Here is a 25223-nt window from a genome sequence, read left to right as displayed (position 1 = left end):
AGCAGTGCGCTGTATCGCGCTTCCACCGCAAATTCTGCAAGTTTGAACATGTATGTAACACTAAGCCAGACATCCACACCTACACGCAACTCCTACGCGTCGAGGCACGCAAACACACACAGATACACGCAGAGAAATCCACATTCTCTTATGACTGCGCTTTTTCTTTTTTTTTTCACCGCGTTTCAGAGCTCCCCAACTCTACGTACACTCCTTCTTGTTCCATCTCTCTGTCTCCTTTCCAATCGGTCTATCCGTATCTGCCGCCCGCTCTACTCATTCTTTTTCCCTGCTTACGGCGCACCGATCTACTCAATATTATACCCGCTGTACTTCCTCCCTCTCAGTACCCACGCCCGCACGCGATGGTGGAGAAAAAGACAAGTCGCTAACGGGCATCCGCGGATGCGTGTGCTTGCGTTGGTGCGGGTAGAGGCGTAGGATGTAGAGGGAAGGGCTTTCGTAATGCGATGGGTAAGCGAAAAAAGAAAGACTGCGTTGCTGAGCAAGGAAACGGCACTTTGGCGCTCGATACGTGTTTCAGGACAGAATGCGAAGAGGCGAGAGAAGAAAGAAAGGAGGAGGACTATAGCAACAACGAGCGACGAGGAAATCGCAGGGGGACTGGCAGTGGTGGCTCTGAGGTGCAAAGAAAAAGCTGTCGAGATGTGGATGACCCCCTTACATACGCATGCGCGCACGCGCTCTTTCTCTCTGTCCTTCCGCCCATTTTGCTCGAGCTATGACATGCGCCCTTACTCGACTAGAAGGACGCAGAGCTCGGCGAGGAAGCAACGTTCAACTCGAGGGTCAAAATCCAACAAAAAACCGGCAAGAGGGGGCTCAGGTGCACCTGCGCGATGCGCTGAAATTCAACGTGCGCACGTAGCTTTGGATCTTCGCTGGTGCCGTACCTGAACGTGCAGGTGCTGGACACTCCCTGGATCGTTTTGTTCTTTGTGGCCGTGCTGTCAACAGGCTCATGTCTGCATGCTCGGGCGGACAGGGGTTATTCCCTGATGGAGGGTCACTGCTGAGTGCGCCGTTCCTCCCTTATTCCTGTAAGAGGGCGGGCGAATGCAAGAGCCAATGATCCAGCATAGCCTTCCTGCATGCGGCCATACGGGCATACACGCACGCACGCGCAAATACACTTGTGTCTCTTGGATGCGTGTAGGTGTATGTGTCTGTGTATGCCCATGACTGTGCTCTCCTTCTCCTTTGACCACGTTCTCTTTACATCTCTCTTTCTGGTCTCTCTCAACGATGCCCTCCCCCTTCCTCTCCCAACTGCCCATGCACCACATGTGCGCCTACTCACCGCATGATGCGCCTCACCAAACAATCTTCTTACTATAAACCACCGCAATAAATTGTACTTTTGCCTTATTTGGTTTCTCTCGTCAACCATGTCTTCATCTTCCGTCACCCCAAGAATTTGTTCGAGAGACGTCTCAACGCCATCTGATCATTGTAACATCATTACTCTGTCACTCTTCTCCCTCTCCCTTCGCCCTGGGGAGCCCCCTTCTCCCAATTCTTCTTGCTTCTCTGTGCACGCAGAGACTGAAACCCCCATCACAAGGCAACACGCTATCAGCAACCACGACTAACCACCCCGCTCCTTCTATGTTCGCTTTTTTCCCCCTTCTTGGTTATTCCCGGGTATGATACGCTTCATGCAGTCGCCTTTCTGTACTTCGCTTTCTTTCGTGCATTTGCCTTCTATTTTCAGCATCACTCACCGTATTTTGAACGCTAGCACGTTTTCGTCTTTCTGATTCTACCCTCTTCTTACTATCTCCACGTGCCCTTGGCTGCGAGACAGGCAAAGCAAAAGCGGAAGGGCCAAGCTACGCATGAAACTGTCGTTAAGTTTGTGAGTGTGCGGCCACTCTCTTCTACGCTTCTCTTGCGTTTGTCTCTCTCTCTCCCTTTCTCGTTCGCCTCCGTTCTTGCTTTCTTGTCACACTTTCGCAGTACACAGCGGACAGAGGAGCCGCATAAGCACCCACTAACTCACGAGCCCCCCCCCCCGCTCTCCACTCACACGCCTTACGGATCGGAATCGTGGGCCATTGTCACCAGTGCGTCATCCCTCGAATCCGCTGTCAGTCGCACCATTCCTCGCCAGCCTTCTTTTTCTTTTTTATTTGATGTTTTGTTTTTGATTGTTTTCCCCTTCCTGCTCTTTGGGCCCTTTCCTTTTTGTGTGTGTATGTGATACATATCGCTTCTTCTCTGATTGCTCGTCCTCTCTTTGTCCGCCTGTTCTCTGTTTCGTTCTGTGCTCCCTTTCTCTGTACTTGTGCTTGCGCGCGTCGACTTGTTGGCGCTCTGAGTGAAGTTGCTGAATTTGCGCCTCGTCGCCGCGTGCCATCTTTTGAACGGTCGAGCGCAAGCGATATAGGGTGTGTGAGCTACGTAGCGTCACACTCATCTACACGTACATTCACGGGCAAGCCCCTTCATCGTTGCCGCACTCTTCAGTGGCGGCTAAGAGACACGGTTGGATAAAGGAACAACGGCACGCACGCACACGCCTGCGTACGTGCGTGCGCTAGCCCACGGTTACATCCTGGCATTGCCGCGGTGCCATCTCTTTTTGCCATTGCACGGCCCCTCTCCCTCCCTACGTCTCGGAGAACCATTCCAAGCTCGATTCGCCATGACGAAAGCTTTCTCACCGCCCCTGGACGGCTCCTCGCAGAGCATGTCGGCGAAGAGTGAGCATCTGTGGATGCATGGCGTTGCAGGCATGATGGGCGGGTCAGCCGCGATGATGATGTTTTACCCGCTCGACTTCCTACGCACTCGCATGCATATCCTTCATCAGGGAAGCCGCGCGATGCCGCTTCGCTCCGCTCGTGAGATTTTGCGTCAGGAAGGTTTGCGCGGCATGTACAAGGGCATCGGTGTGTCTGTCGTTTCGCACAGCGTCGGCTGGGGACTCTACCTGGTCACCTTCCGCTCCGCGCAGCAGCGCATCACGGAGTTACTCGACGAAAAGCTGGAGGACTCCATGATTGAGCAGTCCGGTCTCGATTTCATGAGCGCGTGCGTCGCGGCCACTATCACGGGCACCGTCGTCACGCCGCTCCACGTCATCAAGACACGCCGCCAGCTGTGCGACGGCGACCGCCTTCACAGCGGCGTCCGTGTGCAACCGCTGCCGTCCGGTTTCGCTGGGGTGAGAGCGATTGCGCGGCAGGAGGGATGGAGAGCCATGTTCCGCGGACTGTGGCCTCAAATACTGCTTACCGGCAACACCACCATCCAAGTGACCATATACGAGTGGTTCCGGCGTAACCTGTTCACCAACCACGAAAATCCCTCGCCGCTGCAGGTGGCACTGGCCTCCGGCTTTTCCAAGGCAGTAGCCTGTGCCCTCTTCAACCCCCTCGAGGTCGTGCGGACTTGCCTACAGGATCAACGTAACCACGGCAGTCCGGAGTACAAGAGCATGCTGACGGGCTTGCAGACTATCTGGCGCAGTGAGGGGCTCATCGGCATGTACCGCGGCCTTCCCGTGAATGTGGCACGCGTCATCCCGTCAACGATGATGGCGTTTGTGCTGTACGAGAAGTGCCTGTGGGCGATTCGCGCGACGCACCAGATGGCTGAGTCGCTGCATGTTACAGGCGCTGCAACCTCGAGCACCAGCACTGCCTTCAAAGGCGGTTCCTCTGCCAGCAATATCAGCACTGCGAGCGGCAGCAAGACAGGTTTTGCTGTGGGAAAGCCTCAGTTTCAGTAGTCTGATTTCACACCGCTCGCATGTCCCGCAAACGGCGGCTCAGGACTTCGCAGATGACGAAGTGAAGCTGCGCAAAACGATCAATGAGAAAGAAGCGGGTGAGTTGGACACGTGCCAGAAAGCGAGTCACGACCAGATATCAAGGAACGCTAGTGCGCGATGTGCGCCACGAGGGGAAGCCACTGCTTCCCTTCTAATCCGCCAATGCGTGTCGTCTTTGGTGGGGCGGAGCACGTCTACGAAATGCAAGACGCTTCCTCATGTGCGCTTTCACACGAGCAGGAGATTCCCACAAACGGAAAAGAGCGACGCATTGGAGGGCACAATGTATTCGTCCGAAAAAGAGGAGATAAGAGGGGGAGACCAGAGACACGCGCGCAAGACCACGAAAACGTTCGTTCCTTTGCAGCGAGTCCATTCTCTGCCACACAACAGGAGTCAAGCTTCATTCTACCCGTCGACTGTGTCTCGGGTCTCATCGCGTGGTGGAAAACAGCGCAAGACACGCCTCACAGCAGTGCGTCCACGAGGCCATCTGAGAGCACTGCATCGGCCTCGAACGCTACCCACCCACCCGACTCCTCCCAGATGGCTTCACAGCTACTCCCATTTTGCCGGTCGCCAGCTGGTGCATCCCCGTCGGGGTGACGCGCAGGCGCCATACACCAGTAGGCAGTGTGAGGGCCGGGGACGGGATACGTTCCAGCCACGCTGATGCTCTGCCCACCACATAGATGGCACGAATGTATCCACTGCCGCAGGAGGCTTCGACGCAAACGCCATCCAGGGCCTGAGAGCCGACACCAGCAGCGACACACCGCCCTGACCCCTCCCCTAGGCCGTAGGTGCCTGCCTTTGTCATCACCAGAGGTGGTTCGGCATCATGGCGGGAGGGGGTGGGTGGGTGGACTGCTTGGCTTCCTCACACACGGAGTGGGTGGTGCACTGGCCCCTGAGATGCCACACGCATTGAGGTGTTCCCTTGTCTTTGGAGGTGTTTCTGTGTGTGTGGAGGGAGGACGAATCACAGAGGAAAGTAAGAAGAAGCGGGAAAGTGAATGAGAAGGCAAAGGCACAGAGGGCCATGACAAGTGAGACATCAACTGTATGATCTTCGTCTTTTCATTGTGAGAGGAGGCAAGTCCCGAATAAGTGAATGGTGTGGCCTGAAGGTTGTCGTGGAAGATGTCTGACGACGGTGGTGCGTTTCTCCTGTTTCGTCTACTGTGGTGCGTGCCGGTGATAGGTAGCATGCGTGACTTCCGTTGTAATTCGCAAGCAAGAGAAAGAGAAGTCAGGCACAGCAACTCCGCCGCGAACGGAAAGCATCCAGCTCGCAGCTGTGCAGACACTCGTGGACAAGCCGATGCATCCGTGTGACGCGGCAAGGAGGGGGAGAGCTCACCGTAATGAGGACAACAGTCGCGCACTGTCATACGGCGGGGGAGAGAATATATGAAAGAGTGTGTGATCACGTTTGTGGAAACCGCCGCTTTCCCTCTCCCCGACCCGGCGACTTCCCAATATATGAGCATGAAGGGCGCAAATGTGGCCCTGCTCGAGGGGTGCATGCTCCACAGATTCTTTTTGTAGCGAATGTGTGTGTGTGTGTGTGTTTTTGCGCTTGTCGTGGTGTACAGTTGTGACGTGCTTTTGAGTTTGCGAGCAAGTGAGAGTGCGTTGGTGGTGGTGGGGAGTCGCACGCACCCTGCCCCCCCCCCACACACACCTTTTTTTTTCAGCTGTCTGCCTTCGTTGCTTGTTTTTTTTTTAGTGTATGAGTTCCTATGGTGCTTACACGGTATCATGTAAAATGGAAACCCGAAGAAGCAGAAGAAGAGCAGCAAAGGAAAGTCACAAAACGAAAAAAAAACAGGAGGAGAAGAGGGAGGAGGAAAAGGCAGGGGCTGCCCAACCGAAAACAGCCGGTATTGACACCCACGCACAAAGCTCACCGACTTCCTTAAACGCGAAACAGTGAGGAGGGATGGGCAGCAACGCCACGTTGTCTATAGTACTCGGAAAGGAAACAACAGCGACAACAAAGCAAAAAAAATACTTGACCCGTATACTCTCGCCCACGAACAGGGCCCTTTCCTGTTTTTGTTTCGGTTTTTCTTTTTGGTTTCTTTTTTTTTCCTGAATGTGTCCGTGTGGGCCTTGCAAGTGTGATTGATTCTCTCTTTTGCTTTGTGTTGATCAAGTGACGTTTCTGTCGTCCTCGCGTTGACTGTGATTTTCCTCTAACCTGGAGAAGAGACGTAAGTGCGGTGGCCATAAGCTGATCAGACCCTTGCCTTTTCCTGCCTGTGCGCGCATGCTCCCCCCTCTACCGAAAAGAAAAATAAGTGTGTGACCGCATCTCATGCCGCTCTGAGAGTATAACGCTCACGAGGAATAGCTCCCACGTTTCGTGTGCACGTGTGTGTGGATCATCTCGCTCGTGCGGTGCTGTGACCACCCCTTCTTATTTGGTGTGTGCCTGTGTCTGTGTGAATTTCTTTGTTGACCATCAGAGGCTGATGCTGGTGTGGCACTGATATAGTGGTTTCACGGCCATTTCGCTTTCGCTCGGCCTGGCAGTAGTGGAGGACTCCCCTGCGGGCTTGGTGCCTTGACATGCCCGTGTTTTTTTTTTTTGGGGGGGGGAGGGTCTCTTCCGTGTTTCTTGTGTTTTTTTTTTGGTTAGAATGCATCGAAGGGATGCCGTCAATGCCGATGCTCGGCTCCTGATTCTACGGATATCAACGTGATAGAGGAGAGCCCACGAGGGCTCACTATCGAGAAAAGAAATGTGAAGGAATGCGTAATCAGCGGCCATGAGAGGTGAGGGCACTAAGAACACCGGCACGTAAGCAAATCCCTCTCGAGGCCTGAAGTGAGCCGCGTATTGCGTGTTCCACGAAATATGCCAAAGCGTCTCCCTCCTCAGACCGGCCGATCTTCGCGACGCCTATACCTTTCAGCTCTTTCTTCTCTGGCGTTCTGTGAATCTGTCCGGTGTGTCTTGTTTCTCTTTTTTTTGTGTGTGCGGCACTCTCCATTTGCCCCTTGGCGTTTCACTTTGTGGCGTTAAAACAGGCACTCGCTGGCCCAACGAAAGGCGTCAGAGATGTTAAGAGAGACAGCGAGAAAGCGGGAAAGGGCGGGCGCCAAGAACAGGACAAGCGACGGTTTAGAAAACGAAAAAATGTGTGACAGGTGTGTGGGAAACGATTCGCGCAGAACAACATGGTCACCGAAAAAGAAGCGCGAAAAGAAAAAAGAAAACAGCGGAGGACGCTTACTTTTTCCTTTGATTGTTCTGAGGCGCCTCTGTTGTAACTCCGTTTCCTTATCTTTCCTTCTTCACTCACCTTTGCATCTCCGACTTCGATGGATCATGTATGTCTGTGTGCGCCTCGGTCTCTGTTGTGGCCTCTTCGTCTCTTTCCTGTATGGCTAAGCGGCAACTCACGAGCATCTCTTTCTCCGTCTCTTTTTTTTTTTGTAGTGCGTCGCTTTCTCTTTCTTTCGTGAAGCAACAACCTCCACGAGGGCTCTTTGTGCCGTGCTCTGTACCGTATATATGTCTCAATGTCTTTTTCAATATTTCGCGCTTTTCCTATGCTGGACGATGACGATGACATGCTGATGTTTGGCAGGAGGCGTGGCTTACTACTCGACCCGACGGAGGACGAAGAATGAGCCCGAAAAGGTGCCATCGGAGGGGCGAGGGTCAAGGCAAATCCACCTTTCACGCATAGTGACCGCGCTGTGCCATGCAGAAGGAAACTGTGGCAAAAAGAGAGGGCTTTTAGGAGGAATCGAGCGCGCGTACCACCCTCAGCGGTGCTCACTGACAGACACACGCACACACAATCGAATCCCTTGCGAGTCGTTTGTTCAGAAAAAAAGTCCTTTCACATACCTTTTTGTGCAGTTTTGTGCCGTTTTATCATCCGCCTCTTCGGGTGCCCTTCTATCGACTGACGTCCTCTCCTTTTCTTTCAGTGCCCCCCTTACTTGCTCTCCATTTCCCCTGCTGCTGGCGTTTCATTGCGAAAGCAGGCGGCTGCTCCAACAAGTACAGAGAAAAGGGGAAGAAGAGAGCCGAGGCCTCGCCCCCTCCATTCTTCACGTCCTTGTATAAGTCAAGATTCCTGACTCTTTCCTTTGTTTTCCAAGGCGCACATGTGTGCGAGATGTGCCATGGACGCCGTTTCACCCTAAGAGCATCTCTCTCCCCTTCCTTCTTGTTATTTCTACCTCTTCTACTTTCTTTTCTGTTTGCGCTGCTCTTCTCTGTTCCTCTTTTTTCTTTGTGTGGGAGTGCAGCCGCACCGGAGGTCTCTTGTCCCTCGCTCTTTTTCTCTGCCTTGTTCTCACACTCTCTCCTTTGGTCGGCTCTCTCTCTCCCTCTCTCTGGTTCATTACATGTCGATGTATGCAAGTGCAAGTGTTTTTTTATTTCTTTTGCCCACGCGTGTACTCTCTTTTCTTGTTTCTTCGTGTGTGTGTGAGTGTGCTCTTTTCACCCATCGGCTGCTTCTAGCAGATGGGCTTCGTTTGTTTGTTTGTTCTTGGAGGCCTGCAACGTGCGTCACCCGCGCCACACTCATCACCACTTCCTCCGTCTCACGCCTCGGGGTCTGTCTGTGTCCCCCCCCCCTTTCCGTGTGCTGCGCCTCTTTCATGCTGCAGCACCTCTTTTGGTTACACACATAAGCGCCTGCGTGTCTTGTCCAGGCTATGAAGAAAAGGAAGGAGGGAGAGAGGACGGTGGATGCGTCGGCCACACGGTAGCCAGGAATCGGAATCCATAGAAAACAAACAAAGACGAAGTGATGTCGTCTCTACAGAGTCGCGGGCCCATTCATCGTACGTCTCTCTGTCGCTCTCAATATAATTGGTGAAGACCTAAGAGACATAGTTTCGTGCTGTAAGATTCCTTTGTCTGCTTCCATCCGCGAACGTGCTTTGTGATGCATTTTTCGCGCATGCAAAGGCATTTCTGCACGCCTGCTTATAGTTTGTTGACAGAGACAACTGCGTGAAGGTACGATATATAGAGGGATAGAGAGGCAGCATGGAAGCCGGAGCTATGCCCATTCTCTCCCCGAAACATCTACTTACGGAACACAAGTACACCCTGCTCATGGTCAACATGAGTGCCGAGGAAAAAAAAAACGGCGTTGGGTGTGTGGGGATTCATAACGTCGGTTTTTTCTGAATTATTTCTTGTGACTCATTACTATTTATTATTTTTTTTTTTTTTGGTTCCCCCCTCCCCCACACCTACACACTCCTTTGGTTGTCGTGTCCTCGGGCTCGCTTCGTTCTCTATCTTCTGGTTTGCCCCTCTTTTGTGTTTTTTTTTTTCTCATTGTCTTCCTAATCAAAAAGAAACATGAACGCGCTGCTGCTTCTCTACTTTTTTTTTTTGCTGGTGATCAGGCCGAATATGCAGCGTGCTAATTGGGTCATGCAAAATAACCACAACCACAACGACAAAAACAAAGAGTCGGAACGACCACGAAGAAAAAAAGAAAACATATCGCGGCGCCTGCATTTGGCGGTTCTTCGTCATCTCGCACTCGCACGCGTGCACATGCAGCACCAGCGAAGCACTAAACAGAGAAAACAGCAGCGCATTTCTAGCGAATAATACAGCGCGAAGCAGCACTGCTTCTACACTAGTGCACTCCTCGTGCTTCTTCGCCCTGTCTTTCTCTGCACCTACTGTGCCTCTTGTCCGTCTCTTAATTCCTTTTATTGCGTCTTCACCATCGCTCAAGCGCCGCCGCCGCCACCCCACCCCCTGCCAAGCCCCCCTCAGCGCAGCCTGGACGACAACCGCGCTTCGAGAGGGCAGAACAACATCCACTGCCTGTCTTCCGCACAGAGGGATACTCGCGATTTTGTACTTGGATCATCTAGCCACATCTATACAGGTACTTCAACGCTCGTTGGCGAGCGAGAAAAATGCGCCAGCGAACCGTCGTCACAGGCAAGGTGGTGAGGGACAAGAGCGGTGCCGCGGCCGAACTCTCTTCCAGCGAGCACACCCAGGTTGCGTTGTCGGCGTTTAGTTTTTTGTTTTCGGAGTTGTGTGTACGCGCCTACACGTTCCCGACAAAGGTGAAGAACGTCGAGGAGGTGGAGGCCCGCTTGACCTCTCTTGGCGCGCACGTTGGGACTCGTCTTATCATGCTCTCCTCTGTCCGCGACCCCGTCGACCTGCAGCGCCGCCCGCTAACGATTGACGCGGTCCTGAAGTTGCTGCAGGAGAAGCTCTGGGCACGCTGGTTTGGCCGTCCCGCCAGCGAAATCCAGCGTGAGAGCAACTCAGATCGCTTCTTCCTTTTCGACAGCGACCCTATCGTTCTCCGCCACGTCCACCCATCCCCCGACTACGTGGACAGCGAAGGCCGGTGGAACGTGAACTACGCCGGATTCATGGGCGGCATCATTCAAGGAGCACTGCAGTCAATGGGCTTTGAGGCGGAGGTGCAGACATATCATCAGCCGGAGCCTGGGAAGCCTCACCAGTCGCTGTTCGTGATTGCTTTTGCGAAGCACGTCTGGGATCGGGAGCGGAAGATGCGAACCTGACGGCCCCGTGCTGATCGCGTGGTGCGTGTGTGAGTAAGCGGCTCGCCTTCGGCACCGAGCTTCCGTTGGCGCTTCGGTGCTTTGTCTTGTGGTTTGTGCTTGTGTCGTGTCTGGCACGTGCTACGCCACGCACGCCTCTGTGGCACAGACAGAGGAAGCTGCCTCTCGCTCTCTTGCCTGATGGAGCTGATTACCTTACTCCTTCCTTGCAGAGGCTCGGCATGTATGTGAGTGTGCTGGGGCTTATTTGCCTGCTGTGACTGTATGCCTCCCCCCTCCCCGCCGCGAAAAGAGGCACCGGGCATTGTGTTGGCCGATGCTGTGCCCTTCTGTAGAACCAAGCTCCTTGTGTTTTGGCTTGCTTGGCTCTCCCCTCGCCCCATCGGAAGCTCTACTGATCCGAACGAAAATCTTTAGCGGCGTTGACATACGGAGGTACGTCGCGGGCTGCCGAAGCGATTTGCTGGGGTTTTTCTCCGGCTCTTGCCGTGCTGCCTCGCTTTCGCGCCTCTTGCGTCGCCTAGCGGCTCTGCTTCAGAGAGATGAAGGCGCAAGTGCCCGCCACTGAGCCAGCTGTGCTCTTTGATGCTGCAGTGAATTTCATCACGTAAAACATCAGGAAAGGGGGAACACGATGCGCTCTCCTTCGCTGAAAAAGAACAAGTCAAAGGACGCCGTGCTGGTTGGCCTTCCTCCCGCTTGCTGTTCTCACCAAACATGCTTCCCCGCATCTCCGAGAGCCTATCCAACTGCTTCGTTTCACCATTGCCTCTCTAAAGTTCACACCCACCCACCCACCTCTGCACAAATGACCGATCTTGTGTACCCTCTGCACCCTCCCCTGCCCCTGTTCTCCTCACACTCAATCAAAAAAAAAACAAAAAGAAAACCGAATCAATTCGAAGCAACCAACAATAGTGGATCGTGCAAACACCTTCCCCAGTCAGCCTCCACCCCCTTTATACACACACACACACACACACACACGCACATATACGGACAGACAGACACAGCCGCGCAAGCGCTGTCCTCGCACTCCTCTCTGTTCGTGCTGTTTCTCCTGTGCTTTTATGGCCTTTCGTTCACCTTACCCACTACCCGTGCTTCCGTTGATCTTCTCTGTTTTTGTGCCCGTTTTTGGTTTGTGTCACACCGCGAAGCATCCGGGCGGGAAGCGCGCGTCATGGCGGGTGTTCTCACGCTGAACTTGGTGCTGCAGAGGTCCAAGACGGACGATATTCGCCGAGTCCAGAAGCTTAATGTATGCGCGTCGCAGATACAAGATATCGGTGTGCTGCGGCAGGCCGTCGCATTGGAGGTACTGTCCATGTCGCTGAACGATATTTCAGAGCTCGGTGCCTTGTCGAATTGTCGCCGACTGGCGGAGGTTCACCTCCGCAAGAACCAAATCCGCGACATCAACCAAGTACTACACCTCTCTCGCCTGCCCTGCTTAGAGGTGCTCAATTTGGTCGACAATCCCATTACCCGTGACCCTAACTACCGGCGCTTCGTCGTCGCCGCCATTCCATCGCTCGAGCGCCTCGATGACCGCGACATCACAGACGAGGAGCGTAACAATGCCCTTGCAGTGTTTCCGCAGCTGCTGAGTTTTGCTCCCCCGCCGTCAAAGTACGCGCAGCCGCTGGAGGGCATCGCACCACCAACGATTCAGGAGCGCGAAGCACAGGCGCGGGCGAACAGCACGCACGCCAGCCACAGCGGCGCCACCGGGTTCGAGGCAGGTCGTCCGAACATGCACCCTAGAAAGGCCACTAACAGCGTCAGTGGCTTCGGCGGCGGTAATGTGTACAACGGCCGTGTTGGCTCCGGGGCTAGCGGCAATCCGACCATTCACAAGGCCCCGCCTGCGTCAGTGTATCAGGATCCGAACCGCTGTGCTGCGCTTCCTCCCGCTCGCTCCAGCCCCGCCGCGCGTGCTCAGGCCGTCAACGACTATCAGTCCGTCTCATCTTACCCCTCCGGGCCTTCCGAGGAAGGCGTAGTACAAGCTGTCAAAGTACTATGCTCGGAACTGTCACCTGAGGCGCTGGATGATGTGCGCCGCTTTATCGACTCCCTGAGCGGGTATTAGGGAGGGTGGTGGTACCCGACAGGGCGCCGCCATGCGTTCACGCTCGTGTAGTGCCGTGTGCCATGTGCATGTGCGTGTGTTCAAACACCACGTGGAACGGGAAACAGCGATTTTTGTAGGGGGTGGGAACGTGGGGCAGGGCATGTTCAAGCAATTTGTAACGTGCTGGCCCGACCGCTTGTTTCCAGCTGCTTCGAAGCTGTGCGCGCACGACTTGCACATGAAAACGTTATTATCACACCTTCCCGATCAGCTGCGCACGCGCAGGCGCCAAAGAAACACGGGAACGTACGGAAAAAAAATGTAGATTTAAATGTCGTTATTATGCGTCACACGGCGTGTGCGTTTTTGTGCTCGCTTCTGAGAAAGTAAGCGAAGAAATCTATTGTGACGCGGACAAGGGCATTCACACGCAGGTACGTACGCCACAATGCTCGACGTCACGTGGGAGGCTTCCCAAAGGGGAGCGCTGCCCCAGCGGAACGTTGTAGAGTAGGGTGCAGCTGTGCATAGTAAAGCAAACGCTCCCAGAACTAAGAAGGAACCCGCAGCTGCAGAAGGAGAGAAGAGGCCAAAGGCGGCCGGAGGAGACAGTGATTGCCTCGCCTGCCTTGATGCATCGCTTGCGCACGTAAATCTGCTTTTTGCCTTACACTGGCGCTCTCCTTAGAGAAGGGCGTCGCACTACGCGTGCTTGCTGCCTTAGGTCACACACTCGCTTGTGTGTCGGTCGTCTTTTGTTTTCTGTGCTTGCGTGCGCCCCTGGCCTCTTCTGCACGCCGAACGGAGAGCGAAGAAAAAGAGCCGTTGATGTCTCCTTCAGGCTGGCAGCACTTCTTTTCCTTGTTCGTGCTACCCTCACTTCAGCTTTCTTGCACTCGGTATGTCACGCTCGTCTTAGGCGTACCGACTCGTGCACGTGAATATCTATGCATCTATGTGCGTGTGTCCAGCTTGCGCTTTTTTTCTTTAAGGGGTGGGTGGGTGAGTGCATGTGTGTGCCTCTGCCTCTCTCCCTTTGCTCTGCACGGACTTGCTGACTCTTCGCTTCGCCTTCGGCTCGCTGTTTGTGTATTTTTGCGTGTGCAATGGGATGTTTTCTTTTTTTTTGTCGCGCTGTTGTCGTCTCTCCTGGTCTCGCTCTCTCTCATCTTTTGCCGGCACATCCGCTGCATTGTCTCGCCCTTGCATGCTTCCTCTTGTCTTCCTTTTTTTTCTTGCGCTCTCGTCCTCCTCTTACTGCGCTTAACGCGCAGCGCTGCAACGTAGTGGAGGTTCACAGAAAGATGAGAACATCCACAAAAAAGACCGCCCACCTCTACATGTGGGATTGGAATCCATTGCAAGGGAAAATCTATAAGCATGCAGAACCACCGTCCCTCACGAGACCCTGTGGCTACCGCCCCCCCCTTCACGCGAAGAAGTGCGTCTTTTAACGCTCCAAGTGACGTCGCTCGATGCCGCGACTGTTCTTCTGTGCTTGCAGATCACACAAGCAGCTGCGTTGAATATCCTTCGCTCAAAGCAGGACGTGTCACAACCTCCCTTATGCGCGCGTTGCCGGCTTTCACGGAACCCCTCCCTACCTTTCCGCGTTTTCCTTCTTCTGCTGTCCTCGCGGCTCGTGACGGTTGCATGAGAATCACAACGAGGTATCTCTTTCACAGGCGGCGGCTCATCAGCGGTCTGCCGAGGCTCTTCCGCTCGTAGACGAGAACGCTACTGTGAGCCAGCGGTCACCGTCTCACTGCTCTCTGGTCGGTGTGGTCATCGACGGTGGGCGAACGCTTCCTCGCCCGTGAAAGGCCCAGGCGTGAGTCTTTTCTCTCTTTATTTTTTGTTTTCTACTCTTGTGCTCCGGAGTGGAAGCGCGGCTACACACACCCACACAACGGCACGAACGCACGAACGCCCTGCGAAGTGCAGGCCGGGGGGACATGAGTGCAACAGCGCCGATACAATACACCGTCCCTTCCTCCTTGTTTTTTCTTTCTAAGATCCACCATGAGCTGCGTCGCCTCCGCCTTTGATTCCTTCCGCTGCGCGTATCGTGGTGTCAACGATTCTGTCAACGACGTCGACGTCGACCCGAGCGGTGGCTGCCTCTATGCGGCGTGCAGTAGTGGGGATGTCTGCGTGTGGAACATTCAAACGCAGAAGCTGCGGGTGCGACTACGCCATCCACAGTGGGTGAATGCTGTTCGATGCTTTCCGATGTGCAACTCGGCCGCCTCGAGCGCGACGTCGCTGCAGCCTCCGCCGGCGGCGAACCCAGCAGCAGCGGCAGCCGGCAGGGCAGACTGTGATGCCCTTAACGCTGACCTCGTCGTCAGCCACGATATACGCTGGGTGCTGACCGGCACCGAGGACGGCGTGATTGCTGTCTGGTGCCCAGTGACGTATCGCATGCAGAGCATATGCAGGCCTGGCCGCGCTGCCATCACAGCCCTGCAGCTCATCCCTGAAACGTCGCCATGCGCTGCGGAAAAGGCGAACGCATCGAAGATGGAGCACTGCACGACTGGTGCGCGATTCAGGCGGGCATCTACGAAAGTCAACGATGGGCCTGCCATCTGCTGCGCGGCCTCTCTGCGTGACGTATACGTGCTCCGCGTCACGACCGCTTCGTCGGAACTCGCGCTGCTGTATGCGTTCCAGCACCAGGGTCTTATCACGGCCCTCACCTATGTTGCCCCTTCTATGTCTCTCTCGACGCCGCTGCTTGTAGTGGGGCAAGAGGAGGGCACTCTTTGCGTGTGGAACTGCGCCACATGGGCTTATCACGACACGATGCCTTATCCCACAGGCGAGGCCGACGTGACAGCCGACGCACGCGATGATCCTACGTCGGTGCATGAGCCGGTGTACCGGCTCGGTCGTGTGTTCAAGACGTTTCTCTACAATCGCAGGCGGTGCAATCCATTGAGCGATCAGGCAGCCGTCGAGGAGGAGGCAGCTGCGGCAGCGCCAGTGGATTCGCCGGACTACATTGGAGTGGTGCCAGCCTCGGTGTCAGCGGAAGCCATTGATGTGCTGGAAAGAAAATGCGGCATCCTTCCGTACAGCGCAAAACAGGCGTTTGTAGAGCAGCAGCAGCAGCAGGAACCGGATGATACGCGGTTCCCTGCTGCGCTGAGAGTCTGGAGGTACGACAAGCGCCGCGTTACATGCCTGGCAGCGAGCCCCAATCCCACAAGCAGCAATCCAAACTCGTACCTCTACTCGGGTCACGCAACAGGGGAGGTGCTACTCTGGGGATCAGTCCGGCAAGAAATGCCTTTGCTGCTCTTACTCAAAAAAATTATTCTCTTCAAGCCAGGTGTGTGGGTTTGGAATCTGTGTGCCGTAGCCACGCTGCACACCAGTGCGTCTCAGCCATTCGAGCAGAGGCGCGGTGCCAAGGCTGCCGCTAAATTGCTATCGCGACTGGAAAAAAATAAAGCGAACGAAGGAGCGAGGAGGAAGGCGGCGACGCCGACACCCACTCGCCACGCGCGTGCAGGGGCGCCCTCTCCGCTCGAGACGACGCATGTGTCACCTCTTGAGCTGATTGTCTGGTCGGACGGCGGGGCGGTGGAGTATGTCAGTACCCGCAAGCGTCACGTGCTGCATCGCCAAGGTCCCGGCTTCGTCTGTGCGGCGGCTTGTGCCTGGAGTGGTCCGACGATTACGCCCCTGCCAGCAGCTGAGCCGGTGAACACGTTCGACAATGGCCGCGCCGGCGCTGCCACGTCGTCAACTGAGGCGGCCTCTAAGCGGAGCGGTGGTGCTGCTCGAGGGAGCAGATCCGCCAGCGCTTTTTCGGCACGCCAGTATCTCGTGATGGCCGGATTTGACGGCAGGTTGGAGCGGTATGACGTTACCGAGGTGCTTGAGCTGGTGAAGAGTTCTGGCAAACTGGTTTGATAGCGCGGAGGAGGGCAGCTCGAAGCGGAGCCGGACTAACGCGTGGGTACTGCTGCTGGTTGGTGGTGGTAGGGATGGAGAAAGAGAAGTGAGGACATCGAGCTCCCCGCTTCCCTTCTCTCTCTTTCTCTCACGGGGCGTCTGCCGTCTGCTCTTCCCTCCACTTGCGCTCTCTCTCACTCTTTGTGCCGCTCTGCGCTGTGATGTGGAATAGTGGAACATCGCCACCGTTCGTGTGCGTCTTTTCGTTTTCGTTTTCTCTTGAATTTCTTTTTCTTGCACATCCACATCGGCTGGCTTCAAAACTGAGTAGCGAAGGCGAACCGCGATACAGCGGAGACGCGGCGTGTGTGCTGAGGGATGCTATCGATGCTGCCGGCTCAAATCATCCTCACGCTCCTATCCCATTGAAAAGAACAGGCTCAAGGCAGTGCATGCCCTCCTTTGTACCTTCTCTATGTAATCTCGCACTCACCCTCTTCTGTGTAAAATTTCCGACAACGCCCCTTCCCGCGGGTTTGGCATCGTCTCTTTCCAACGCGACAACTACTCTTGCCCCCCCCCCCACCCCCCCCAAAAAAAAACGCCTACTGCCGTACACGCCAAACGCGAAAACGCACGCGCTGTCTTTAGAAACCGGGTCATCACGTAAACTCTTAGCAATGACGCGCGCTGGTATGAAGGGCAAGGTGCTCGGCAAGGAGAAGAAGGCTGCCATCATCGATGCCCGCAAGAAGGACGCGGAGAGTCGCAAGAACCGCGATGACAAGCGCTGGAAGCGCGTGCTCGCGAACATGGACGAGGAGAAGCGCAAGAAGTTCCACGGCGTCGGCAACACGGCGAAGAACTCGCGCGTGCGCGGTGCGACCCGCGCGTCTCTGCGCAAGCGCACTGGCCGCAAGCCGGACGCTGTGAGCATGGAGGCGACGATCCACCTGTCGAAGCTGCTGAAGAAGAAGACCTTCTCGAAGCGCGCTCCGCTGGCGATCAAGCGCATCAAGGCGTTTGTGGGTCGTCTGATGAAGACGAAGGACAACCGCATTGACGCGTCGCTGAACACGTACATCTGGCACAAGGGCGTGAAGGGCGTCCCTGGCCGCGTGCGCGTGCTGATCCAGCGCAAGTCGGAGACGACAGAGGGCAACAAGCACAAGCACTTCTACACGGTTATCTCCAACGTGCCGGTTGCGTCCTTCAAGGGCCTGACCACGAAGACGGTGGAGCAGTAATCGTGCGCGTCTGTCCTCAGCCTCTCGGTGTTATGCGTGTGCTCGGTTTCGTTTCGAATCCGTTTCGCTTTTTCTCCTTTCTGTCGTTTTACGCTTGTTTTGTTGGGTTTCAGCGAGGACGTGCTCTGCAGGGGTGACTTCCCTGCGGTGTGTGTGTGTGCACGCTTATGCGAGGCGTGCACCGTGTCCAGTGAGCGTCTCTGACGATATGTCCTCCCACTCGCAGATGCTGCACAGAGAGACACGCCTACACGGGTCCCTCATGATGCTCTTGTAGGTACAACTTGCGCTGTTAGTATGCCCTTCCCTCCCCTAAAGAAATATCACAGCTCTGAGAGCCGCCAAGGCGGAGGACGTGCGAAAGGGCCCGCAGGCCACTGCGAGCGCTTGCCGAGCCTTCCACCCTCCCTCCCCCTTTTCCCTGTTCTCTTCATCGAGAGAAGCGGATGCGCGCTGCTAGGGCAGCGACCAGCGAGGTCGCGGAGGTCAAGGAGAGCGAGATGGCGCTTTCGTTGGCGGTCGCGTCGGTGTCGAAGGCGGATGAGAAGAACCTCCTTCTCTTTGCTCAGGCAGGAAGAGCCGCAGTGAACGAAGAAGCCTTTCGGGCCGCGTAGCCGCTTCTGCGAGCTGTTCGAGCTCCGCCGGCCTGTGCTGTGAAGACGTGCCGCTAAGTCGGCAGAGCCCGTCTTCCACTGCGTCTCCTTTGGCAATGATTGCTCGTCCCTCCTGCTCTACGCTTATCCCCTGTCACCGTTTTCTCCGTACCCCTTCTTTTACGTGCCTTTGGCTTCATTGCTCCCTCTCTTGGTGGCTCGATGCGCACGCCTTTGGCGTTGGCGTGCTCAAACACGTGCGCACATACACATACACCCTCTTTTTCCGCACATGCACGAAACCACTTTTTTTACCCAGCAGCATTGGCTGTGTGTGATTCAATCATGACGCGCGCTGGCATGAAGGGCAAGGTGCTCGGCAAGGAGAAGAAGGCTGCCATCATCGATGCCCGCAAGAAGGACGCGGAGAGTCGCAAGAACCGCGATGACAAGCGCTGGAAGCGCGTGCTCGCGAACATGGACGAGGAGAAGCGCAAGAAGTTCCACGGCGTCGGCAACACGGCGAAGAACTCGCGCGTGCGCGGTGCGACCCGCGCGTCTCTGCGCAAGCGCACTGGCCGCAAGCCGGACGCTGTGAGCATGGAGGCGACGATCCACCTGTCGAAGCTGCTGAAGAAGAAGACCTTCTCGAAGCGCGCTCCGCTGGCGATCAAGCGCATCAAGGCGTTTGTGGGTCGTCTGATGAAGACGAAGGACAACCGCATTGACGCGTCGCTGAACACGTACATCTGGCACAAGGGCGTGAAGGGCGTCCCTGGCCGCGTGCGCGTGCTGATCCAGCGCAAGTCGGAGACGACAGAGGGCAACAAGCACAAGCACTTCTACACGGTTATCTCCAACGTGCCGGTTGCGTCCTTCAAGGGCCTGACCACGAAGACGGTGGAGCAGTAATCGTGCACGTCTTTTCATAGGCGCCTGCAGTGATCTCCGCTAACGTCGCAGTGATTTGCTCGATCTTTTTTTGTTCGGTTACGTTCTTTTTCGTCATTTTTGAAAACAAAAAACAAGCAAATAACGACAAACTAACAGCGGCACACCCACACTCAACAAATAAATCGCGAAGGAGCGAAGGCGACGCCTCCTGCGAGGCGCCACACTTCCCCGATGGGACCCTCTCTACTTCGTACGGGTCACATGCCGAGGCGCTGCGTAAAGGACCATGGCGCGTGACGCGAGTGGCAAGAGCCGAGGCGGAGAAGGGCGCTGGGGACGGCACTCTCGATGATGTCAGCAAAGATGAAGGCGATGCCATTGCGCCAGCGCAGGTGTTTCGGCCGTCGTTAGCCACTCGCCGCCATGGCGCTCTTTGCGCGTTGGCTCAGGGAAGAAGAAGAGTGCAAGCCGCACATTCAAAGCGGTAGAGCCTCAGTCATAAGGCTCCGAGTTTCGGGCTGTGTCCGTCTCTCTCCTTCCTCTCCCCTCCCCTCTCCTCTCCGTTTCTTCCTGGTCCCGTATTCTTCTTCTTGTCGAATATGCCTTTTTCTTGTGTTGCCATCCTCCATTACACTCACCTCACTACTATACGGTGTGTGTCTCTTTCTTGCTATTCGCATGTGGACGCGTGTGCCGTCCTCAATGACCGTGCACTCATCTGCTTTCCTTCTCTGCCTCTCATTGGACACCTACACTCGTTTGGCCCTCGTGCTTTCTAGTGCACTTTGCCAGGAACTTGTACCGTTTTAGCCTTGCTGCTATCTCACATTCGAATCGGCACCGTTCCTGCTAGTTCGAGGACACCCTTGCCCACATGGCTACCGAAGTGGTGGAGGAGGAGTGGCAGGACGGCGTCGACGACTTCTTCGCCGACTTCTCGTTAGCTGCCTCCAATGAAAAGTCGACGCGACGCAAGAATGCCGAGGCCCATCAAGCCAGCGTTGCTCAGTCGCAGAACAAGGTGGAGCGTAGGGAGGCCGACCGCGGCGAGTCGGCCGAGGAAGCCCGCCGACGCATCACCGCGGCGGTGATTAGCCGCGCGACCTCAAAGGAACTCGAAAGGGCGGCGCGGAATGCCAAGCAGCACCATAAGATGTCTCATAAGAATTGCGACACCGGCGCTTCGTCTGTCAAGTTGGGACACTCTTCATCTTCTCTGTCAGAGCAGCATCACGGCTCATCGACCGCAGCGTCGTTGTCGCCCTCGTTGAAAGTGCACGACTCGACCGCCCATCAAGTAGAGGCAGCACCCTCGTACTCGCGTCTTTGCAAGAAAAACCAGAAGATCGACGCCAAGTTTGCCCGAAAAACGGCACGCAAGGAGGCGGCGAAGGAGCACCGTATCAAGTATCGCCGCGTCTTACGCAAACAGCGTCGCTGACCCGAGAGTGGCCACGTGGGTGCGTTCGTTGCAAGCTTGCTGCAATAACCCATCCACTTACGGCGTTGCCATCTGCCTCCCGCTCTCTTGCGAGCTTGAGGAGGCGTTTGAGGCGGCGGGATCGAGTGGGTCGCTTCCCGGGTCGGTATCTCCCTCCCTCTCTGATATTCACCTTCACATGTGCTCGCGCAACGGAGCCAACGCCGAGCAAAGACGCAAGGGAGCCCTTTGCTCCACAAGCAGAGCGGTAGATTACCGCTGTATTACGCGGGAACAGAGTTTTTTTTTTTTTCGAAGCTTCATCGCATTTTCGCACGGCGGCAATGAGTTTTTTTCGGCGCGTGGCGTTCGCTACGTGTCCGCGTGCGTGTGCATGTGTGGCGTACGCGCAATTGATTAGAGAAGAACGCGAGAGGTTTCAGGGAGGGGGCAAGAACCGCGTCTCTGCCCGGAGCCGAGCCCATCCTCTCTGCATACATACAACGGACGTCTTTCTCCTTTTCTCCCCTCTGAATGCGATCGCCGTCCTCTCGCCATTCGTATTGTTTTCGCGGTCTCCACTCACTCCTCCTCCATGCATTCTCCTCCCCAACACGTGGCCAGCGACGCACAAACACACACACATACACATATACACATGCATATATATATATATGTGTGTGTATGCGCAAGTCAAGGGCTGATTCGCACAGTTGGAACTGAGTAGCAAAGATCATCATCATCTACTCTTCTCTCGCGGATTCGCGAGGTATATCTATACGAAAGTATATTCATTTTGTGGGAGGGGATGGACGAAAGCAAATAACCACGCGTTTCTCCCATCATAGCAACAGAACGTCCGCACATCCCCTGAAGCGACAATCTAAGGACCACGCCCCCTTGAAGGGCGCCCCACTACCCGCTGTTGGTTTTAGCTGAAAAATGTCCGATGACGACCTCGACGCGCTTCTTGACGAGGCGATGGATATGGTCGACGAGCAGGAGCGCAAGCATGAGGAGGAGGTTCGCGTGCGGGACGCGAAATTGGAGGACGATCTGCAAAAGGCTCTGGATGAGGCGTCGGGCACAGCCGGCGGCGACGCCGACATGATGAAGATGCTCATGTCCATGCTCGGCGGCGACGGCGCTGACGACGCGTCTCTCGACAGCTTCAAGAAAAGTGTCATGACAATGGTTTCCTCGCTGGAGGGGGAGGAGAATTTGGGCGAGGAGGACAAGGCGAACCTGCTACGAGTCAAGGAGCTGATGCGCGTGATGGAGGAGGAGGACATCGACAAGGCAAACGATTTACTGGAGCAGATGAAGCAAGAAGGCAAACTTCCCGACTGCAATAACGTCGGTGACGCGGAGATTGATGAAGCGTCGCGGCGGTGCATGGAGATGCTGCAACAGCTTTCCAGCGCCACGCAGGTAGGGCACTTGGACCCAGCCGCGACGCCGGGAGCGGCGTCGTCATCCTCGGCAGCACCACCGGCGGCGCCGGCTGGCGACGGCGCCGAAATTCCTTCCGAGGTGGGTCGTGCCACGGAGGCCATGGCATCGGCCTTGATTTCCACGCTAGCTGACCCTCAGTTCGTGGAACCCATAAAGCTTATGCGAGACTCGTACGGACCCTACATGGACGCTCACGGCAGCGAGCTGTCGCATGAGGACTGTGAGCGCTACGAACGCCAACGGGCCAAGGCGCAAGAGATCTGCGACTTACTGCAGAACCCCATCTCTGGCGCAGAAGATCCACGGCTTATACAACTGCTGGAGCTCATGAACAAGTACTCGGAGCTAGGTGATCCGCCGCGCAATCTAGTGAAATACGCGCCGAAGAATCGCAAGGGTGTCGAAGAGTGCCAATGACACGACGGCGTACATCAAGGGCATCGTCGAAAGAATAGGAAGAGGGGAGAAAGCAAAAAAAAAAGAACAAAACTTGGCATTGCCCTCCGTGTGCCGCGGCGCCCTTTTCCCCGGTCTGTGGCTGCTGCCTCCTGCGTCGGTGCACCACGCGTATTTTCAGTGCTGAACGGCCAAGGTGAGAGGAGATCGCGTGAGTAGACCCCGTCTCTTCTCCTTTCTCACGTTGGTTTCCGAAGCCCTGTGGGCGTGTTTTGGGGTTGTTACGATGCTGCCTGGCGTCCTTGTGCATCAGCCGCACATGCCAGATGTTTTAAATGGTGAAAAAGACGCTGCTCAATGGCCGACGGCGCATGCGCGCTCACCATGTTATCATCGGCGCTGGCGAAGTGACGCAGAAAAGTGTGACATCGCTCAGCATGTGTGATGCCGTTACTTTATAGACGCATGTCAGTCTTCGTGTGCTTCAGTAAATTGTTGCTGTTTGGTGCTCGTGGCGATCGTTTTTGTTTGTCCAACTTATTTTTCTCGTCCCCCTTCCCCCACAGGTGACATCGTCGCCGCACCTTCTCTACGCTTCGTTCTCTTTCTCTTACCTGTTCCTCTAAGAAATAGCACAAAAAACATTAGCTTCAGCTAAGGTGAGTCGAAGGAGGAGTGGGAGGGACACTTGAGCGTGTGCAAGGCTGTTCATAGGTGATGCCGACTACCAAAACACGAAATGCAAAAGAAGAAGGAAAATTGAAAGAGGTGTGGATCGAACCGCCGCTCTGGCGGTTCTCGCGCTGTTTCTCTGTGCACCAGCTACTCTGGTCTGCGCAACTGGCCAATGTGGATGCTTGCATAGCTAGGATTCCAAAGGAGGGCCATGGAGATGTGGGCCGTAGCTGGTAGGCGCGTCGGCCATGCCCCGCTGGAAATCTCTCCGCACCCTCTATTTCTGTTTCATGACCTCCTCCTGCCCCAAGCACTTCCGCATGCCACCCTTCGGCGGTTTCTCCTCGCTTGTTGCCCTCTGCTTTGTTGAGGTCTCCTCGTTTTTTTTTTTGCGGAGGGGGTCTGTGAGCCTTTTGCGTGGCGCGTAAGCCAGTGGAAGTGAGCATCTGCGGCGAGGGGCTCTTCAGCTCTCTGCGCTATGCATACAACTGAGTAACGGCCAAAAAAGAAAACATCCACACGCAGGGATAAGCACACATCAGCATAGTCTGTAAACTCTCTGCACGCGATAGAGTCCATCGCTTTTACTCTCATAGAAGCGCACGCCTGGCGCCGTTAGTGGTGCACGAATCGCATCCGCGCGGCAGTATCGTCACTTTAAACCAGCGAATCTCTCTGGGTGCATCACATCTTTGAGCTTTTGGCTTGAGGCTCTAGCGCCCCCCCTTTTCCGTTGCTTGTCCTTCCTGCAGACCCTTGCGATGTACGCCGGCAGACAAGGCGAAGAGGCCAAGGCGGCTGCCAGCCATCTGCCATGGGTAGAGAAATACCGCCCCAGCACGCTGGAGAGCGTTGTTGCGCACGAGGACATTCTCAGCACGCTGCGGCACCTCATGGACAGCGGTAACATGCCTCACCTGCTGCTCTACGGTCCGCCTGGTACCGGGAAAACGACCACCATTAAGGCATGCGCGTACTACCTCTATGGTAAGGATCGAGTGCGCGCGAACGTGCTCGAGATGAATGCGTCCGATGACCGTGGCATCGACGTGGTGCGCCAGCAGACTCGCGAGTTTGCTAGCACCTCCTCCATATTTTCGATGATGGGCTCCGGCAGCTCGACTGGCGGTGGAAGCGGCGGCCCGGCGGCAAAGTTCAAACTTGTGATCCTCGACGAGGCAGATCAGATGTCCCACGATGCCCAGGCGGCGCTGCGTCGCGTTATCGAGAAGTACACGCGCAACGTGCGCTTCTGCATTCTGTGCAACCACATCAACAAAATCATACCCGCCCTGCAGTCTCGGTGCACTCGATTCCGCTTCGCGCCGGTGAAGAAATCGGCGATGATGCCGCGCCTCCGGTTCGTGGCGGAGCAGGAGGGTGTCAAATATACGACCGACGGGCTGGCGGCCGCGTTCCGCCTCAGCCACGGTGATTTGCGCCGGTGCCTCAACACCATGCAGGCTTCGGCGCTCTCTGCAAATGAGGTTACAGAGGAGTCCGTTTATCGAGTCACCGGGAACCCGACCCCTGCCGACGTGACGGCGATCGTGTCGGATATGCTCTCCAGCGACTTCGCGACAAGCTGGATCAAGGTGGAGGAAAGCGTTGTGCAGAAGGGCATCTCCATAGCGGATCTGACTCGCGAGATCCACCCTGTCATGATGGCGATGGACTTACCGCAGGACTGCAAGTGCTTTCTGCTCATGAAGCTATCCGACCTTGAGTACTACGCGGCAGGCGGAGCGCGCGAGTCAGCCGGGCTTGGTGGGCTGCTAGGGGCCTTTCAGCTCGTCAAAGAGGCCGTGACGCAGCGCAAGCCAATCAAGGATGTGGCTGGAGAGTGCGCTTGCTGACGGGCTGCCCGGGAAACTTCATACTTGGCGCGCGCGCCCGGCTCTGAGTTTTTGCAGCAAGCAAGCCGATAAAGTGTTGTATAGAAGCTGATGGAGAAGCGAGAGTCTCTCGCTGCACATACAATGAAAAGCTTTAACGAACTACAAAGAAAAGGGCAACATAGAAGCGCCGGCTGCAGTACAGACGTGGTCCACAGCAGGGGTGAGGAGCTGTGAAGGGGGCTGAGAAACAGCATGTGTTTGCGCGTTGCTGTTATTCCAGTAATGCAATGAGCCGCTGCTGAGGCTGGTGCGGGCGACTTGGTGGCTTCAGAGGCACCCTTGCGGAGGTGCAGACGATGCGTGTGTGGCCC

General features: G+C 55.7%; 9 protein-coding genes across 9 annotated transcripts; all 9 read left to right on the top strand.

Annotated features, from left to right (window-relative positions):
- Positions 1-2668: 2668 nt before the first annotated feature.
- LINJ_35_3380 (putative mitochondrial carrier protein) lies at positions 2669-3757 on the top strand (the record flags this gene model as incomplete). Its single annotated transcript, XM_001469105.1, has 1 exon — positions 2669-3757. One exon carries the CDS (start codon positions 2669-2671, stop codon positions 3755-3757), a length of 1089 nt encoding a protein of 362 aa, XP_001469142.1.
- Positions 3758-9721: 5964 nt separating this feature from the next.
- On the top strand, positions 9722-10351 carry LINJ_35_3370 (putative transport protein particle (TRAPP) subunit; the record flags this gene model as incomplete). The annotated part of the gene is made up of 1 exon (XM_001469104.1): positions 9722-10351. The coding sequence occupies one exon, from the start codon at positions 9722-9724 to the stop codon at positions 10349-10351; it is 630 nt and encodes a 209-aa protein (XP_001469141.1).
- Positions 10352-11534: 1183 nt separating this feature from the next.
- LINJ_35_3360 (conserved hypothetical protein) lies at positions 11535-12446 on the top strand (the record flags this gene model as incomplete). Its single annotated transcript, XM_001469103.1, has 1 exon — positions 11535-12446. One exon carries the CDS (start codon positions 11535-11537, stop codon positions 12444-12446), a length of 912 nt encoding a protein of 303 aa, XP_001469140.1.
- A 2004-nt stretch (positions 12447-14450) lies between these two features.
- On the top strand, positions 14451-16352 carry LINJ_35_3350 (hypothetical protein, unknown function; the record flags this gene model as incomplete). Its single annotated transcript, XM_001469102.1, has 1 exon — positions 14451-16352. The coding sequence occupies one exon, from the start codon at positions 14451-14453 to the stop codon at positions 16350-16352; it is 1902 nt and encodes a 633-aa protein (XP_001469139.1).
- Positions 16353-17029: 677 nt separating this feature from the next.
- On the top strand, positions 17030-17581 carry LINJ_35_3340 (putative 60S ribosomal subunit protein L31; the record flags this gene model as incomplete). Its single annotated transcript, XM_001469101.1, has 1 exon — positions 17030-17581. The coding sequence occupies one exon, from the start codon at positions 17030-17032 to the stop codon at positions 17579-17581; it is 552 nt and encodes a 183-aa protein (XP_001469138.1).
- Positions 17582-18396: 815 nt separating this feature from the next.
- Positions 18397-19086, top strand: LINJ_35_3330 (putative 60S ribosomal subunit protein L31; the record flags this gene model as incomplete). The annotated part of the gene is made up of 1 exon (XM_003392769.1): positions 18397-19086. One exon carries the CDS (start codon positions 18397-18399, stop codon positions 19084-19086), a length of 690 nt encoding a protein of 229 aa, XP_003392817.1.
- Positions 19087-19942: 856 nt separating this feature from the next.
- Positions 19943-20509, top strand: LINJ_35_3320 (conserved hypothetical protein; the record flags this gene model as incomplete). The annotated part of the gene is made up of 1 exon (XM_001469100.1): positions 19943-20509. The coding sequence occupies one exon, from the start codon at positions 19943-19945 to the stop codon at positions 20507-20509; it is 567 nt and encodes a 188-aa protein (XP_001469137.1).
- A 921-nt stretch (positions 20510-21430) lies between these two features.
- On the top strand, positions 21431-22360 carry LINJ_35_3310 (Peroxin 19; the record flags this gene model as incomplete). Its single annotated transcript, XM_001469099.1, has 1 exon — positions 21431-22360. The coding sequence occupies one exon, from the start codon at positions 21431-21433 to the stop codon at positions 22358-22360; it is 930 nt and encodes a 309-aa protein (XP_001469136.1).
- Positions 22361-23775: 1415 nt separating this feature from the next.
- Positions 23776-24870, top strand: LINJ_35_3300 (putative replication factor C, subunit 3; the record flags this gene model as incomplete). Its single annotated transcript, XM_001469098.1, has 1 exon — positions 23776-24870. The coding sequence occupies one exon, from the start codon at positions 23776-23778 to the stop codon at positions 24868-24870; it is 1095 nt and encodes a 364-aa protein (XP_001469135.1).
- Between the last annotated feature and the right edge of the window lie 353 nt (positions 24871-25223).

Source organism: Leishmania infantum, chromosome 35 (assembly GCF_000002875.2).
Source record: "Leishmania infantum JPCM5 genome chromosome 35".
NCBI classification, from domain to species: Eukaryota; Euglenozoa; class Kinetoplastea; order Trypanosomatida; family Trypanosomatidae; genus Leishmania; species Leishmania infantum.
This window is presented reverse-complemented; position numbering and strand designations above follow the sequence as displayed.